This window comes from Danio rerio, chromosome 24 (assembly GCF_052040795.2).
Source record: "Danio rerio strain M-AB ecotype USA chromosome 24, GRCz13ab, whole genome shotgun sequence".
NCBI lineage: Eukaryota > Metazoa > Chordata > Actinopteri > Cypriniformes > Danionidae > Danio > Danio rerio.
In genome coordinates, this window is record NC_141044.1 from 27,025,554 (window position 1) to 27,044,158 (window position 18,605).

The following is an 18,605-nucleotide window of genomic DNA, read 5'->3' on the forward strand; positions in this document are numbered from 1 at the left end:
TTCGGACGGCGCTCTGTGAGGTAGCAGAAATATGGACAGTGTCCTGAGTCGTCGCTGGGCACCACAGACAGACCCTTACTTGGGGGTGACCAGTAGGCATTTTAATTAAAGGACCATGGCGTGATTTATGCACATGACATATGGCAATTTTATATTAGTTTATATTGGTGGATGCCACTCTCTCTCGCTCTCTCGCTCGTTAATCATGCTTAAATACTTGTGCTGCATGACAATTTAAAAGCTTTTTTAGTCCTCGTGCACGAGATTTAAGGTTTGCACTGTGCTGAAGTCTGGTCTGAAATGAAACGAAAGCGTAGAGTTGATGTCATTTGCTTTGGTTTTCAATGACGCATGACTCGCATTGACACTGCAGACACGATGGCACAGATCTGATTCATATCGGATAAATTTCCACGTGTGAACTAGGCCTGAATCTGATTTGAGTAAAAAAAATCAGAATCCATGTGATTTCTTCCTGCTTACATGTACATGGCCTATATCTGATCTGTGTCACATGGGAGGAAAAAAATTGGAATTGAGTCGCTTGAACCATGCAGTGTAAATGCAGCCTAAACGTCTCTGTTAAAGTTCAGTTTAGTTTGGACAAGTGTAATGCAAATGTCACTGCTGAAGGGCGATCTACTAAAGAGCATGGTCAGCTCCACCAGTATCACCCAAGCAAGCTAGAGGTGACCATGGTCAATTGATGAAAGTGAAAAGGAAAAAACCTTGAGAGAAACCAGGCACAGCTACGCATAATCAGTTCTCCTCTGGCCAAATATCTTGGGCAGAGCTCCATTAGAGCTGCATTTCATGCTTTTATAATTAAGACAAATGCTAGAATTACCAATTTACATGTTTATTTCCTCATGTTTGTCGAACAGAAGCAGTGTATGTTTGCAGTATGGTTTATTTGTGTTTTCTGTACAGGAGTGGTGTTCCTGTTTGGAAAAGTTTGGATCGAGTCTGCTGAAGCACATGTTAGCTGTTGTGTTGCTGTAAAGAACATAGAGAGAACGATGTATCTCCTTCCACGAGAACATGTGAGCCCATTCGTATTTAGTCAAAACTAATATAAATTAGTTTATGTATTATTTATTTTATGATCTGCGTTTTAGAAAGTAAATCTGGCAACCGGCGAGAAGGGCGTTGCAGTAGGAATGATGGATGTGTACAAGGAGTTCAATGAGATCTCTGAGAAGTTCAAAATTATGAAGTTTAAATCCAAGGTAATTGCTGCTAACCAGTAATTACTGCTTTATGGGATATTGGAGCCCCATACATAAGTGTTTAAAATCATGCTTTCCTCTTTCACAACAGCCGGTGACCAAGAATTATGCTTTTGAGATCCCAGATATCCCCTCTCAGAGCGAGTACCTAGAAGTCAAATACTCTGTGAGTAGTTACACACACAAAACAGTCATGTATGTTTTATTTGAAGTTACAAGAATGAGTCTGAAGATTGTTTTGTTTTGTTGTGTTGTGTTTTTGTAGGCTGAGATTCCTTCATTGCCATCTGACCTGAAGGGCACTACATTTTCCCATGTGTTTGGTACCAACACCTCCAGTTTGGAACACTTCCTTCTGAATAGGAAGATTCGTGGGCCTTGCTGGCTTGATGTGACAACCCCTCGTAAGATTGAGATCTTTTAGCACGAAAAAGAGAGTTGTGCAGTATTTGTTGACATTTGTTACTTCAGTCATCCATTTTTAAACACTGTGGCTGCATCCAAAGTAGCTACTAACTTTGAATTGGCCATTATTCCACAACCATTAAAGGTTACATTAAATTCCAGTTTATCATATTCAGCATTTTGTCATTTATCATTTGACCTATCCTTGCCAATTTCTTTGATTTAATGCAATTCACAGTGTCTCCCATGGCCTATTTTTATGAGTGCTATGAATTTAGACATGCTACTTTTCTGACATAATTTTTGTTAGTTTGTTTTTATAGTCTATTGTATACAGAGTCTCTAATGGCCTGTTTCCAATGAGCAGTACAGTACTGTGTGGATTTGTTTCTATTTTCACCATCATAGATAACAAAATTAGAGATACCATTCACATGTCATATTTAAAGGTGTAGAGAGTGCATGAGGCAACACTTGCACTCTCTATTTGTGCATTTACCACACATATACATTTGAAATCATGAACTGGAGTCAGTAATTTGTTAATGGCTTCTTACACCTACCATGTTAGTGAACCAATAGTAGAAAAACAAGTGATGATCAGTGTGTCCTCATTACCAAACCATACTGTACTGAGCCATGCCACTTAGTTGAAACAAGGCAGGAATAAATCAGTCATTGTAGACCAATCATTCACTAACTAAGTGCCACCGACTTGCAATATCACCTACTTTTGTATTTACAAAAAGCCTAACTGATCATGCACTAAAACAGCAAAATGCTATTAAATGTTATTAAAAAATCCAAAATATATCGATATATTGTTTGTCAATATTGCACACCTTTAATACAAACCTACCATTGCTATTTCTATATTTTTTTCTGTCATCACACACTTGGTAACACTTGATAATCATCATGTTCTGTAGTAATTGCAGTGTCCTCTTTCTCCATGCCCTCTAGAGTTAAGCAATCAGCCTATTAGCTGGTGTAAAGTGGAGGCCGTTGCACAGAAGAGTGACTTGATCTCAGTAGTAAAAGATCTGTCGCCTCCTCCACTGGTGGTCATGTCCATAAGCCTCAAGACCGTGCAGAACCCCAAGACTCACCAGAATGAGGTAAAAACTGAATCTGGGTCGTCTGAGCCGTCTTATTGTGGTAGCTCAGCAGCAGTTATTTAGCTTTATAAATTGTTCATCGTTTTGTCTTGCTTTGAATAGATTGTTTCCATCGCTGCCCTCGTTCATCATACATTTCCTCTGGACAAAGCTCCTCCACGGCCGCCGTTTCAGACTCATTTCTGTGGTGAGTTTTTCCTCTGGATTTTCATATGCGAGAGTAAGATCCCAAACTGAGTTCAGATTTGTCCAGATTTGTGTTTTTGAGATTTAGCCATCAGAGTCAGACACTCCCATTAAAAATAATTTTCAGATTGCCAGTGCTGGCTCATCACTAAAGATTAGAACTTTATTTTATGGTCATTTGTCTATATGTGTGCAAATGTGATCTTAGAATCAAGAAGCTAATATGATATGGTATTTAAATCCATCTTTTGCTCAAATCAATCGATTAACCGTTAACCGAAAGGGTGCGTTTGTAACCGATTAATGGTATCAGTTAAATGAGAAAATATTATATGTTTTTAAAGTTTTGGCTGCATAAGGCACCGATCACAGCGAATGCGCTTTTACATTGAGAGGCGCATCTTTTAAATAGTTTATTAACGGCCGCGAGTGTTTTACGTGCTGCTTATGTGCTCTGCTTTTGCCATTGCTCGAGCAGAAAAAGTGCGTTACGCGAGTCGCGTCTTTTTCATTCTTCAGTCAAATGAAAGCAGAGCAGGGTTTCCATTGAGGTGACTGCAGTGTTTGTGTTGTCAAGACTACTGTGGTGAATTTTTAATGATATAGGAGAGACTTGTCACAATGTTTTTTTTTAGCTGCATTCTTTTGCTAAGTTATTTTTGTTAATATGGTTTGATAATCATCCTTTACAAATAGCACTGTTTTAATATGTAGTAAGCATAGTTGACTGGTGATCTGGACTTGTTGAAAGTGTAATCTATCTAAAATATAGTAAATTATTGATTGTTGTTTAAAAGTGGTAAATTTAAAAAAGAATGTATTGCTTTCATAAAGCACGTTTTCTTGAAGTTGTCATGACTTATAAAATGTTTTATTTATAATCTGGATAACTTGTAAGTTTTGTATTAAATTGATTTACATTTTATATTTTTAAAATATAAATAAAAGTTTTCTTGCATTACAGAGAATACTTCATGTATCTTTTCAACCTGTGGTATTGACAATAGGAAAACATTCTCTCGTTAATGGGAAGATATTCTATTTCAATCTTTTTTATTGGTCTTTTGTGTGACAATACAAATTAAATATTGAGAGGTAAACAGTAATGCATTATCTATTTTTAATCCCTCCCCCTAACCTCTCATTCATTAACTCAACAAAACAAATACATAAATACCAAATTAAGAAAATTAAATACATAAGAACAAGACATCAGAATAACTGGATACAGATGGGAAAATTAATAACAATTAAAATAATTATAATGAATAATAATAATAATAATAAAAACTTCTGATAAAATGATAAATGTTACAGGTTGCTAGCACCAGGTGTAATAGGCAGGCCTTTGATGTAATCAAGAAAGGAATCCCGAGTCTAATGGGAAGATATTCTATAATACAAGAAACCGAGTGCTAATTATTTAGCTGTTTTATATGTATTATAAGGGTTGAATGAATCTACTTTTTCGATGGTGAGATTATTAAATATAATAGTTCTATATTAATGCTATATTTGAAATATTTAACGTGTTAAAAAAAAAATTAACACAACGTAGTTGCAGTTTTTTTATTTCTTTTTACGGCCGTGGTGTGTTCAACATGCAAAGAAATATGGATAAGACCAAGGAAGCACTTTTTGAAGGCAAGTTTCATACATATAAAACAGTATAAAACAATTAATGTCGCATTACCAGGGTATCCAGCATTTCCTCCAGAGTTTCATGCAATTTCGGGTGTTTCATTTTTAACTTTCAACTTCTGATTTAATGGAATTTGATACCGCATGGCAAACGAAAAGAAAAACCTCCAAATTTCGTGACTCTATGGTCCCTTAAGGTAATCAAAAATCGCTGCTTACATGGTAGAATGGTTTATTAAATCAGAGTATTGGTGTCCATGTAAATTAAGTGAATGTTTTATTAAGTTTGACCTGTTTCCCCCTTAAATGCAACTTTTGTAAAACGGCTGCTTAGCGTTGTTGTGTCAGAATCCCTGTGAAATAGGCTACAGCCATACGTTAGAACGCTTAGTTTAAGCAAATTTGATGAACCGTGTGTTCATGCGTGTTAAATTTGAAGCTAGTCGCTCCAGCTGCCCTGTCCTGTGCGCGGTGTTTGTTTGTTTGTTTGTTTGTGTGTTGGTGTGAGGGTGTGGGTGGGTGGGTGCATTTCTTAGCCACAAACCTGCCTAAACGTCATTATCCGTAGCCACTAAATCAAAAAGTTATGAATTGCCGTAAGATTGCGTTGCCCACTCAGCTCACATCATTCAAAAGATAAGGTCCACATTGTCCACCGATAGTGTCAACAGACTGGCTGGTTTTAGCAACTGGCTGAATGTAAAGGAGGACTAAGCAAAATTGTTTCTGCTTTATAAATAATGTTCTCAACTCACAGCAATACAACTTTACAATGAGTACAACTGTTTGCACTCAATACTTTATTGTTATTAAAATTTTCCATTTTCCACATCTGCAATTGCCTGTATTTTGGCATTTTTTTGCAGTCCACTTAGAATCTAACTTGGAAATAAATTTTTTCTTTATTGGCATTGATTGTTTTGAAATTCAAATGGCATTAACATGCCTGTGTTTTAATTTCTGTAATAAATATGGCTGTCAAGCCAGCATCTTGATAGTTTATTGTGGGTATGTTGTTTACATGAAGAAATCTGTGTTACAAGTTAAACAAAAATTCTAATAAACAATTATATTTTCATAAATTGTTTTTGTCTTGCGTTTACCTTAATTTTACATTTAAAATGGCAAAATTACAAGATTCAGTTTTTTTAATTTGATTTATCACCATTAATTTTCAAAAAAAAAGTGTGATTAATTAGTAAAATTTTTAATCGATTGACAGCACTATTCCATATAATTAAATATGTTATATTTAACTAATTACATTCTTTTGCAGTGGTGAGCAAGCCTAATGACTGTGTCTTCCCTTATGACTTTAAGGATGCAGTTAGGAAAAAGGTTATTTTTTTTAATCGCCTACATTTCTATTATTTTTGATTTCTGCATGAGGTTATGGAGCATTAAATAAACCTCTGCGGTCTTTTTTTGTTTGTTTACCTCAGAACGGCATTGTCGAGATTGCTGGTACAGAACGTGCGCTTTTAGGCTTCTTCTTGGCCAAGATGCACAAGATCGATCCAGATGTCTTAGTGGTGAGATTAAATGCTTGACTGGAATATTACTGATGAATTTTATTAATTTTTAATTCAATCACCTTTTTTTTGCTGTAGGGCCATGACATCTTTGGTTTTGACCTTGAAGTGCTTTTGCAGAGGATCAATGTGTGTAAAGTACCTCACTGGTCAAAGATCGGCCGTCTAAGAAGAGCCAACATGCCCAAACTGGGGGTGAGAGAACTATTTGGAAGCACTGAACTCTTAGCACATTTTGAATTCAGTGTTTTTAATCTATCTGTGCATTACAGGGTCGCAGTGGCTTTGCTGAGAAGAGCGCAACTTGTGGGCGCCTGGTCTGTGATATTGAAATTTCAGCCAAAGAGCTGATCCGGTGCAAGAGTTATAATCTGACTGAGCTGGTGTCCCAGATCTTGAAGGCGGAGAGGCCGGTGGTGCCACCAGAGAACATCAGGAATTTCTACAGGTGTGGTTGCACACAGTCCTGCTTCCGTTGTGTAGCACTGTTAACCCTTTCACGAGTACAATCACACCGTTCAGAGCACACATCATCAGCTGCTAAAGGCACTGAGGCATAAAACGAGGGTCTGGTGCTTGTCAGAAATAATTGTTTGTTTCTGTTTAACAAATATTTTATTTTGTGTTTCAGACCTTCAAATACACATAAAAGCAAGCAAACAGAATTTAAGATTTGACAATGGAGATGGCAATAATAATTATTTTTAAATATAACTGGACTATGTGCTTTATTCATGTAGTATACACTGTTTATGTTTCTTGAACGTTTATTCTAATAATCTGAAGAAAATTATAAGTAAATCCAGCAGCTCTGACCTCTCCTGCAGCGTAGACTAAACCTGGCAGTGCCCATTGTATATCAAATAATATGATATATTATTTCGGGTGCTCCTGTTTACCCCTCAAGTCCAAAAACATTTGGTATAAAAAGAAAACGAATGAGGGTTAAATTATTCCTATTTGTTTCTTTCTTTCTTTTGCAATAGTGATTCCACACATTTACTCTACCTTTTGGAGCTCACCTGGATGGATGCTAAGCTCATTCTACAAATCATGTGCGAATTAAATGTACTCCCGCTAGCACTGCAGATCACTAACATCGCTGGTAATGTCATGGTAAGATACATTTATAAATGGTTATAACTACACCAATGCTAATCACATTTTAGCTTGGTTACTTTTGTATTTAGAATGAAGCATACGTTTTCTGTTATTATAGAACGAGTCCCCCTGTTTGAGTAAAGGTTTGGGGGTGTTTACAATGTAATCTTAAGTTGCATTTTACCTTTACTCAAAAGTTACAATAATAAACAATTGTTCACAAAAAAAGATTGAAGCATGAATGTATATGTACGTTTGTGCAACAGTAGACCATTTTATTTGAATAGTCTGTGGAGCCATTTAAGGTTGCATGTTTTCTGATGTTTCAAACGCACACCTGAATCTGTTCATTTCTGTTCCTGTCAATATGATTTAGTAGCTACAACAGCTGCAACAATCCCTTAAAAAGAACAAAGTTACATTTTGAATTACTTTGGATTGTTACTTGATAAGACAGAAAAAAAAGAAAAGAAGAAGAACCCAAAATAGCAACATGAAACATTGAAACAATTTCTGACCACTTCATCTTTTTGTAACCAATTTCGTTTGGTATAATTTGTATATTTATTTTAATGTAATTTTTGTTGGTCAGTTATATTAAACAAAAAAAAAATTAATACATTTTAGGTGAAATGACGAACAAATGACGACGTTTTTTTCCAAAAATAAGGTAATTATGTATTAAATTCAAGTAGACCTATTATAACATCTAAAATGTAGTAATTCTGACAAGTTTCTTTATAATTCCTTGATAATTCGAGTAGTATCACAGTACTGATTGGTATTGTGATACTTCACCTGGTATAGTATCGTAAGATGAACTAATGGACTAGCATGCATACGTAGTGCATCAGGAAAGTATTCATAGAGCTTTACTTTTTCCACATTTTTTTATGTTATAGCCTTATAACAAAATGGATTCAATTAATATATTTTCTCAAAATTCTACACATAATACCCCATAATGTCAATGAGAAAAAAGATTTTTTTGAAATTGTTGCAAATTTATTAAAAATAAAATAAAAACTGAATAATCACTTGTTCATAATTATTTGGGAATCTTTGCCCATTACTCTTTGCTGTACCTTTCAAACTCTATCAGGTTGGATAGAAAGCGATGGTTTACAGCCATTTTCAGATCTCTCCAGAGATGTTTAATAGGATTTAGGTCTGGGCTCTGGCTGGCCCACTCAAGCACATTCACTGAGTTGTTGTAAAGCCACTCCATTCATATTTTGGTGATGTGCTTTGGGTTATTGTCCTGCTGGAAGATGAACCATTGCCCCAGTCTAAGGTCAAGGGCGCTCTGAAGCAGGTTTTCATTCAGGATATCTCTGTACATTGTCCTGACTAGTCTTCCAGTTTCTAGTCCACTATGAATACTTTCCGGATGCACTGTACACACCCATGCACACATGCTTGTAAAGTGTTTTTCCATCGATTCTCTTGTGGTGTATATACAGTTTATTTTTACTTTAATTTTATTTTTAAATAAATTATAATTATTAGTATAATAAATATAAATTATTCTTTTTACAAGTTTAAATACTTGTGACACTTTGTAATGCATTTTATGTTTTTGCAAAAGAAATTTCAGTCAGGCCTTACAGATTTCAATAAGGCTCTGATACCGACCATGTTCATTCTACATTCAGTATCCCTCTAATCCCAATATAAAATTCAAAATTTGGCTGCTGATTCATCAGTGCTTCTCTAATTTTGTATTTTTGAGATGCATGACTCCTAGTGATGCGTGTAATTCTTTTTTTCTGTAATGCTGTTCTCTTGCAGTCTCGTACTTTGATGGGTGGACGCTCTGAGAGGAATGAATATCTTCTGCTCCATGCTTTCCATGAGAGGGACTTCATTGTTCCAGACAAGCAGTTCTTCAAGAAGGCACAACAAGATCTGGTATGAGATCTTTTCTCCTCCATTACTCCAGATGTCAGACCATTTTAATGGTTAATAATTTCCTCCCTGAGCCTTTTCATCTTTTAATCCCGATCTCAGGGTGAGGATGAAGAGGGTGACTCTGGAAAGGGCAAGTCAAACAAAACTAGGAAGAAGGCAGCATATGCTGGAGGTCTGGTGCTCGACCCAAAAGTCGGTAAGTCACTGTTTCTTTGTTTCTCATGCTGCATGTTTGAGCTTCCCAAATCATCTCATCTTTGTTCTGTCCCAAGGTTTCTATGACAAGTTCATTCTGCTGTTGGACTTCAATAGTTTGTACCCCTCCATCATTCAAGAGTTCAACATCTGCTTTACAACCGTTGAGAGAGGAGCTACCAACACACGCAAGAAAACTGAGGTGGGTGTCTAAGGGCGTACTCGCACTATGTACAGTTGCATTGAACTGGGCCAAAGCACGCTTGTCCCCCTTCCGTCTCCCCCGACGGCCCTCACTCATATTACATTCGGGCCTGGGCACGCTTACGTCATCGATGATGTTCAGTAAGCGCTCTCGCTCAGCACACTGGAGATTTCTTCAGTTATATCGTTTAAGTCGTTTGATATGCAGTAGTGATGCGCGGATGGCGGTTATATCCGCGGGCGCTGCGGATAATCTGTGGGTCTGGATTAAAAATACATTATGATTAATTGCGAGTCGGTTGCGGGTGGACATAGCGAGACATAGCAGTAGACCAGCGAAAAAGCAGAGAGTGGGCTTTGCAGAATGGGAAGATGAGACGCTCAAAATAATGGATGAAGTGCAAGAGTTGCCTACTGTTCAAAGTTTCTTTTTGTTATCTTGTTCTTGTATCTGTAAAAGCTAAAATGTCTTATTTTTACTTTCTGTATCTTTTTGAAAATGAAGAAAATGATGTCTAAAGACAAACCTTTGTTATAAATAAATGTTCATTTAAAAACGTTCACGATTAACGTATTATTTTATTTTCAGAGATGTGCAGATTTTAGCTGATTGAATCTGCTGTTAATATTTAAGGTGGCCTATCATCATGCCTAAAACAAAGAATTACATTTTTAAAGTGACCATCGGGTGCGGATACATATATCAGATTAAAAATATGTGTGAGTGGGTGGATGATTGGTATGAAGCCGCGGATTCGCGTGTCATTTCAGCTGATCCACGCGTCTCTAATATGCGGTGACACACAGTCAAATATTTCGCCGAACAGATCAGCCACTTTTGTCGCTCATAAACAATCGTAAAATCCTCGTGCTGCAGGAATTAGGAGATTTGCTGAAGGTGCAGCTGTTGTGCAGTGAGGGGTTTGTGTCTTTATTAAACTACGACAGTTTGCGTTCATTGAACAGTAAGAATGATTAATAAATCCATATCAAACAAGCCCTTAAAAGTAACTTCTCACTTTCAGTTTTGGACTTAAGCACGTTTAGCACTCACCCACAAGCGTACGCCCCAAAGTCCAAGTGAACTTCACTCTTCCAACTGGGCCAGGGCCAGCCAAGTGAACCGTGCCTGAGCCCGATTCAGAGCACTCACACTTCTCAAATGATCTGGGAAACCGTTCGGATAGCATAGTGTGAGTAGGCCCTAAGAGTGTCTGCGTAGGTATGTTCATGTATTTTAAATATTAAGATCTCTTCCATTTATTATAGGAGGATGAAGATGAGATTCCTGAGCTTCCGGATCAGAGTCTGGAAATGGGCATTCTTCCCAAGGAAATCCGCAAACTGGTGGAGCGCAGACGACAAGTCAAACAGCTAATGAAAGAGCCAGACCTCAACCCGGATCTGTACTTGCAGGTAAGTGCAATACCAGGCAGGATGTAAAAGGTGTGTTTGGCAATTCAAGCACTTGCATGTTATAAGACTAAAGGCTGGTTTATACCTGTGATCGCCGTGACCCTTGGTGCATACCTTGTGCGTAGCTGTTGCTCTGCAGTAACACTTCCGAAACGCTAACTGGCAGTAGGTTACGTTCCTTTGTATCGAGTGTTTTTTTTTTTTACAGTTTTTTTTGTTTATCCTGAATGGTACCTTAATATTCAAGTAGCTAAAACTTGCCCATTCTGAGCTGGGAACTGGCAGACATGCAACAACTTTAATCATGAAGTAAACACAAAACTTCTGGAGCTCCTTTACAGCACTCCACACTTGTAAACACTCGCTCCAATGGGCTCACAGCTCTCAGCACTGCCCACACTCATCACCGATACCAACAGAGCAATCACAGTGCTTGTGCTACACGTAGTTGCGACTTGTAGTTACAGTTTTTTGAGAGGTGCGCATTTGCGTCAGCCACCCCAAGGCTGCGCTGGACCATACAAATGCGTTTGATGTAGAAGTATAAATCAGCCTTTACTTCTTCTTGCTCTGTCATTGTTAAACGCTAAGTGTCTTTGTGAATGTGCTCTCATAGTATGACATCAGGCAAAAGGCCCTGAAGCTGACAGCTAACAGCATGTACGGATGCCTTGGCTTTTCCTTCAGTCGCTTTTACGCCAAGCCTTTGGCAGCATTGGTCACGCATAAAGGAAGAGAGGTATGTGACAAAACACTGTTATATAAACTGTATTGTGTATTTAATAGGAATGTACCAGTATGTTTATGTCTGTTGCATGAAATGATTTTTTTATTTGCAGTGTTTAGCAGTGTCATCTTTCATAGCTGTTGCAGTGTTTGGCGCATGAATACAATGGCCTATCAGAGGTGTTTCAGGGTGTCCGTGGGGTCTTAAGTATTAAAAGTTTATTAATCAATTATAAGAAAATTAAAAACCCCTTAAAAGGATTTCAAAAGTCTTAATCCTAATTTTACGAGGTCTTAAATTTTGTTCAAGCTTTATCCAAAGTGTTTGACTCCAAAAAAGCATAAATATTTAAATTTTCCTCCTAATATTAACAGTGGCCAAACTCCTCAGTTAAGGTGATGTGTTGTAATTTGCGACAAACGCCAGAAGGTGATGTCACGCTCTCCACATGTAGCCAAACCATAGAGTGAAACAGACGGCAATATGGGAAAATAAAAATGTGCAAACTCCAGGTTGAAGAAAGACGAGTTTAAACAGTGGCTGAAGCCTGTCGCTGAAAACAACCACGTAATTTATTCTTTCAAGCTTCATTCTTCTTATTGGAGTTCTGTTGCATGATTGTGCTCCATTTATTTAACTACAACTGTTTATTAAGTGAAAGGTTTGATGCGGATTAGAACTTGAAGTGGCGATGAGGTCTTAAAATATTCTGAGAAGGTCTTTGAAGTCTTAAAAAGGACTTGAAATTACCTTTAGGATTCCTGCATATACCCTGTGTTTGTGCAGTGGTTAAAATATCAATTGAAAGAATTATGAACATGGATATACAGTATTTTAATTAAAAATCCATATCCTCATTGGAATAAAGGATAAAACAGGATGTCAGACAGAACTGGAAGGAAAAGTTCATTTACTCATTTGCCCTTTTCTTGTTTCAAATCTCGAGTTTTTTTTCTTCTCTTAAACACACAATATATATTTTGTAAAGCTAGAAACCTGGAACCATAAGAAAAACAAATACTGCTGAAGTCAGAGGTTACAGGTGTTCAGCTTTATTTAAAATATCTTTTGTTTAATAGAGTAAAGAAACTCCCAAAAGTTTGGAACCGCTTGAGGGCGAGTAAATATTGAAAAAAATTCCACCTGGACTACTGCATTGTTTTTCTAGCAGGTGTTTTCAAAACTAACATCAATAAACTAAAATATGGCCAGAACTCTGACAGGGACCAAAATCAGAGAAAACTTTACTCCGGTTTTGGAATCTCTCCATTGTCTACAGATTCAGTATTGATTAAAAATCCTTATGCTCGCATACAAGGCCCTTCGTCATTTGGCTCCACATTAATCTGTCTGAACTTTTAACAATACTCCCCTTTGGTTTGTTTTATGTTTCTAGATATTTGAATGTTTTTTTTTTTTTGAATGTTTTATTTTGAGCGGTTAATTTTTACTGTTATTATAAAGTGTTTTTTATATCTGTATCGCTTTGAGAACTAAGTTTTAAAAGTGCTATATAAAAAGAAATTATTATTGTTGTTATTATTATTATTATTTTCTTAATAATGTTATTAGTACTATTATTTTATTTTTACTATTATTATTAGTAGTAGTAACTTATTCTTACTGTTATTTTATAATTTTTTACTATTATTATTAATGTTATTATTATTAATACCATTTTTCCTATTATTATTATTATTATTATTATAACTATATATATTTTACTACTACTACTATTATTATTATTATTATTATTAGTAGTAGTAGTAGTAGTAGTAGTAACGTATTCTTACTGTTACTTTATTATTTTTTTACTATCATTATTATTATTATTAATACAATTTTTATTATTATTCTTATTAATATTAGTACTATTTTTTACTATTATTATTAGTATTAATATTATTATTTTTTACTATTATTAGTTTTATTACTACTATTATTTTATAAATTTTTTACTTATTATATTTTTACTATGATTATTTTTACTGCTATTATTAATACTTTTATTATTAATATTATTAGTATTATGAATATTTTTTACTTTTAGTATTATTATTAATAATATTGTTAATACTATTTTTGCTATTATTATTATTATTATTATTATTATTTTTACTTTTGTTATTTTATTTGTATTTTTGTAACTTTTATTATTATTATTATTATTATTATTATTATTATTATTATTAGCTTTTAATGTCTAAAAAGTGCAATTTTCTTTTCTTTTTTTGAAATTTAGAATTCCACCCTATGGTTGTCCGTCTCTATTATGTATTTGGTCTCCTGTGTTCCAGTTTTGTTTTAATATGGTTTATAAACTACAATTTATTAATATTGTTGTTTTTATTTGTTTTCAAATTTTTGTAAATTTATGTAAACATGCGAATATTTTTGGTACTTTTTATCTTCTATCTGTGCAACTTTTATAATACATTTCTAGTTTTCGTTTTTCTGAAGTAAATGTTTTTCCCAATAACTGAAATTTCAGCAAACAATTTTATTAATTTTAAATAGTTTTGTTTTAAGTTTTGATATGTTATTACTTGATTTTCAGTGTGACTTCATAAAACCAAACCTAAAATAATTTTCAAATATGCGGTTAAAATGTCTTGAGATGATACCTTTTCCATTCATTAGTCAACAACATCACCATGTTCATTTCCTGCCACTAGAGGGCAGTCTAAAGCCAGCGTTCCCCGTGTCTCCACTTGCGAGCTGCTCCTCAGGCCTCTGGCTCTGATTTCACTCACCTCCTCATGAGCCTCTGTTCTCTTTTGTGCTTTAACCAATTTGACTTGATCTCTTGTTCCTTTTATGCCACCTCCTTGGCATGATTGCCGGCTACCTGCTCTTGACTTTAATGAGACCAGACTTTGAAAGCCCACTGGGGTGCAGCAATACAAACGGCGACACATTCACATTCATACCCCTCTCCCGTCTTCCACACTGCCGCTGGGCGTTGTGGGGCATTGTTTGAAATGTGGGGGGGAACCAGTAATTACAATCTCTTTGCATTAGCCACAGCATTCAACACGCAGGCTTTCACTGCCTCGTTTGTTAGGAGAGCGACCGAAAACCCAGTTAATTCAATGAAAGGACGTTTGCCGCATCGATTTATGCGTTTGGAGATGCAGATTTGCAGTGCTGAAACCACTTCACTGGAGTCCGCCGATATTAATTCTACATCTCAGCTTGACTCAACAACTCTAATTACTTTGATTAGTCTTATTGTGATACATATTCTCCACTGTCAGCCAGCAAGGTGCCAAAGCGTACGCTAAGATGTTTTGATGGCGATCAATGGGAATTGGAAAGAGGGATGGTAGTGGCACATACTTGCGTTACGTTGACCTCAACATTGGTCGAGTGATTTGAATACTCGTTCATTCAGATGCCGTTTATATTTTGATTGAGTAGCTTCTTTCTCTGTTGAGAAGCGTGTTAGCGATAGGCTTTGGTGTTGCGGATGTCATTTTTTCCATGGCGATAAAGATGCTTGATTTGTCCCCCTTCTCGTCTTTCCTGATTGGCCTGTGGTAAGGGGATCTGGACAAGCCCCTGGTGATTCTCAGCTTGTTGAAATATGCGGCTTCTCAAACTGTGATTGAGATGACGGCTGTTTGGCAACAGTGTCCGAGAGATTCAGCGCTCAAACTTTTTTAGAGGGCAAGAAGTCAAAGAGGCAATTTTCCCTTCGACATGTTTCGGCGGTGCCAGACTCGCAGAACGTGGATCGTAACCGTTGTCTAATTTGACAATTGGGCTTTACGATCGTCAAACACTAAATCCTGTCAGTCAGACGGTGCGTCGGTCTGCTCTTCTGATGGATGGTCTGCTGTCTGCACCATCATTGTTTTGGGATGAGAACTACAGGCGCTCTGCTTTTAATAGAGTTAACTAATGCTTTCTGAGAAGCTAGCTTAGCGCTAACCTGCCACAGGGGTGTAAATTCGGCCAGCAGGTGTTGTAAAGTGGGTTGATGTCTGGAGGTGCCATGAGGGAGAAAGTTTTTAGCTTTATTTGTTGCTTGCTTTGAGTGAAGGAATGAGGTCTGCTTCTTAAAGCATGGGTGTCAGCTTTTTCAAATTTGATTTGGGTGCTATATACAGTGCTCGGCATAATTGAGTAAACCTCATTTTGAAAATGAATATTTGTATCCATTTCTCGGTGAATATAGGTAATGTATTTTGGTCCCTTTAAACAAAACAGATTTATTAAACAGATATATTTATTAATTAATATTTTAGTCACAACATATTTAGAAATTGAAAGATAATACAATTAAATTTAAGTAAAATATTGCTAAATAAATTACAAACTACAAAATTTTAAACTTAATATTTCAATTTTTTTGCTTCTTGATTTTTCCTCTTTTTTTTAAATTTGTATTTAATATTTTTTTTATAACATAAATTTGGCTGTACTAGTTTTTGGACCCTTATTGTAAGTTATTTTGTTAAATAAGTTCCAGATTTGGCTTCAGTAACAACTAATCTAATGTATATGCACAAATATAATATTGTATAGCTTCCAATTAAAAATGAATTTAACAGAGAGATTTGTGAGGGCTGTGCTCATATATGCTGAGCACGGTATATATATTTCCATGTGGATAAAGATACATTTATACCATGTCAAAAAATGTTTAGTACAATTTTGAGGGAGTTTTTTTTTTAATATTATAATTAATTAATTAAAGGATTATGGTATATAAATCCAGCTTTTTTTTAGCATTTTGAAATTGATATTTATTTTGAGAAATTTTAAATAAATACTTTTTAAAGCAATTAAAATTTTAATGAAAAAAAATGTATTTAGCTTAAAGTGCAATGTAAAGGCTTAACTTGGCGCAAGTTAATTAGGCAGGTCATTGGACAACAGTGGTTTGTTTTCAGTCTAGAAAAAATTCTTAAGGGGGGTTGATAATATTGACATGAGCTTTTTTTTAAATAGGGGTAAAATCCCCTCACTGAAAGCATTGAGACTTTCTCTGCAAGACAAGTACTGCAGTAAAATTTAAAACGGCAACTGTTCTTGCTGTTTTAAACATCACTCGGGAAATAATACAAATTTCACATTGTACAAATATATGTGCTAGAATGTAATCTCTTAGGGGGCGTCACAGTGGCGCAGTGGGTAGCACGATCCCCTCACAGCAAGAAGGTCGCTGGTTCGAGCCTTGGCTGTGTCATTTCTGTGTGGAGTTTGCATGTTCTCCCCGTGTTCGTGCAGGTTTTCTCCAGGTGCTTCGTTTTCCCCCACAGGTACAGGTGAATTGGGTAAACAAATTTTTCCGGAGTGGTATGTGTGTAAATGGGAGTGTATGAGTGTTTCCCAGTAATGGGTTGCAGCTGGAAGGGCATCTGCTGCGTAAAACATATGCTGGATAAGTTAGCAGTTCATTCCGCTGTGGCGATCCCAGATTAACAAGGGGACTAAGCCAAAAAGAAAATCAGTAAATAATCTCTTGGTTTTTGGACTATTTTATTTACAAATAAAATTTACTAATGAAACTTTAATAATATATGATGAAATTAATATATTGAATTTTAAACTTTTTGAATTCAGGTTCTATAAGAAAATAATTTTAGTTAATAATAAAAATATTGAATATAACAATTTATTCACACAAAAATTCCTCAAATGTTCAAATTATTGCCGTCTCTCTGCACTCAAGCTCGCAAAAAAAGATGTTTTCAATTGTTTTATTTCACTTTTTTATTCATGCATTGTACTAAAAATCATACAAGTATTAAAATAGTTTATTGCAACTTGTAATATAAGTATTGAAGCCAAAGAAGACAAGATGAGAGCTTATTTGGTTTCTATTCTATTTGTTTGTCATTTTAAACACCAAATCGACTTAAATCATACCAATTCATTTTTGCCTTACTTTGCTGGATAAAATCTTGCTAACCCCCCTGCAGGCCAGTTAGCAAGAGCCATGCGTATTTAGCCCTTTACTAGCGCTTGTGAAGTGACGTCTCGTGGCCCTTGACCTTTCCAGAGAAACATTTGTTCTGGTGCGAACCCTGTACTCCCCTGGTATGAGATGCATGCCATGGAATAAGCGTTTAGGGTTTCATGCTGAGGGCTCCGTCCTGATTGATGTGCCTGAATTTTATTTTCAGCTCTTTGTGCGGCAGCCAGTGTGAAAAGCGGAGCTTCAGCTGTGGAGTTTGGGAGGGGGTTTAAGTCCGGGGTTAATCGAGTGATGTTTACAACTTTTGTCGCTACGGACTGCTGATGGTTCAGGAACGCCAGTTAGCTTGACCCCTCACCTTGTACTGCCGCCAGGCCCCGGACTCCTCTTTACCTAGTGTAAAAAGGTAAAACAAAACACATTATGTCATCATGGATGGCATGTCCTTGTGTCGCAAATTCCTCAGATCTGGAGCGGCTGTTGGAGAGACGGTGGTGAAGGGGAGCTTGAGTTAGGTGTCATCTGAGCAAACATTGTTTCCTTGCTGATCTCTCAGACGACACATCCAGTTGTCCGAATCACAGAGGTCATTTTTAACCTTCCCAGAATAAGATGTAAGTGGCCTCCTCCCCCAACGGTAGGCATTGTTGCACGCACCGTTTGACCCTTTGGGATTTGCTCCTGATATCACTGGACTTAACAAATAGTCACAGCGGCCAAAGCATATTTTTGGATTTGGGCGCGAGGCCTCACGTTCCGCGCACAAGTTCCCTCAAGAGCTTTGCGCCTTTTAATTTAGGCTGGCATCGCGAGTGAGGTGTTATTCTTGACTAATGCCTTCTGCGGACTCTTTTAATGTTGTGTTTGATTGAGCGATGCATGTTTGGCGTCAATTCTTACTGAATCTCTACTGATGTATTGGTCATCTTTTTCTCAGACACTGGTGTCACTGTTAATGAATAGGTGGAAAGAATATCGTTGCCCTGCATGTGTTGAGGTGTCACCCAGTTTTCC

General features: G+C 36.4%; 1 protein-coding gene across 1 annotated transcript in view; it reads left to right on the forward strand.

The window, feature by feature from the left end:
• pola1 (polymerase (DNA directed), alpha 1) overlaps window positions 1-18,605 on the forward strand; it is a 91,719-nt gene that overhangs the window by 7,883 nt on the left and 65,231 nt on the right. Inside the window, exons 11-26 of the mRNA NM_001305464.1 lie at window positions 931-1,043; window positions 1,119-1,229; window positions 1,321-1,395; window positions 1,495-1,633; window positions 2,598-2,752; window positions 2,855-2,939; window positions 5,856-5,917; window positions 6,022-6,111; window positions 6,190-6,306; window positions 6,384-6,559; window positions 7,098-7,227; window positions 9,004-9,123; window positions 9,223-9,319; window positions 9,396-9,520; window positions 10,792-10,938; window positions 11,555-11,677. Of these exons, the coding sequence (NP_001292393.1) occupies window positions 931-1,043; window positions 1,119-1,229; window positions 1,321-1,395; window positions 1,495-1,633; window positions 2,598-2,752; window positions 2,855-2,939; window positions 5,856-5,917; window positions 6,022-6,111; window positions 6,190-6,306; window positions 6,384-6,559; window positions 7,098-7,227; window positions 9,004-9,123; window positions 9,223-9,319; window positions 9,396-9,520; window positions 10,792-10,938; window positions 11,555-11,677 (1,865 nt within the window). The remainder of the gene's footprint in view (window positions 1-930; window positions 1,044-1,118; window positions 1,230-1,320; window positions 1,396-1,494; window positions 1,634-2,597; window positions 2,753-2,854; window positions 2,940-5,855; window positions 5,918-6,021; window positions 6,112-6,189; window positions 6,307-6,383; window positions 6,560-7,097; window positions 7,228-9,003; window positions 9,124-9,222; window positions 9,320-9,395; window positions 9,521-10,791; window positions 10,939-11,554; window positions 11,678-18,605) is intronic.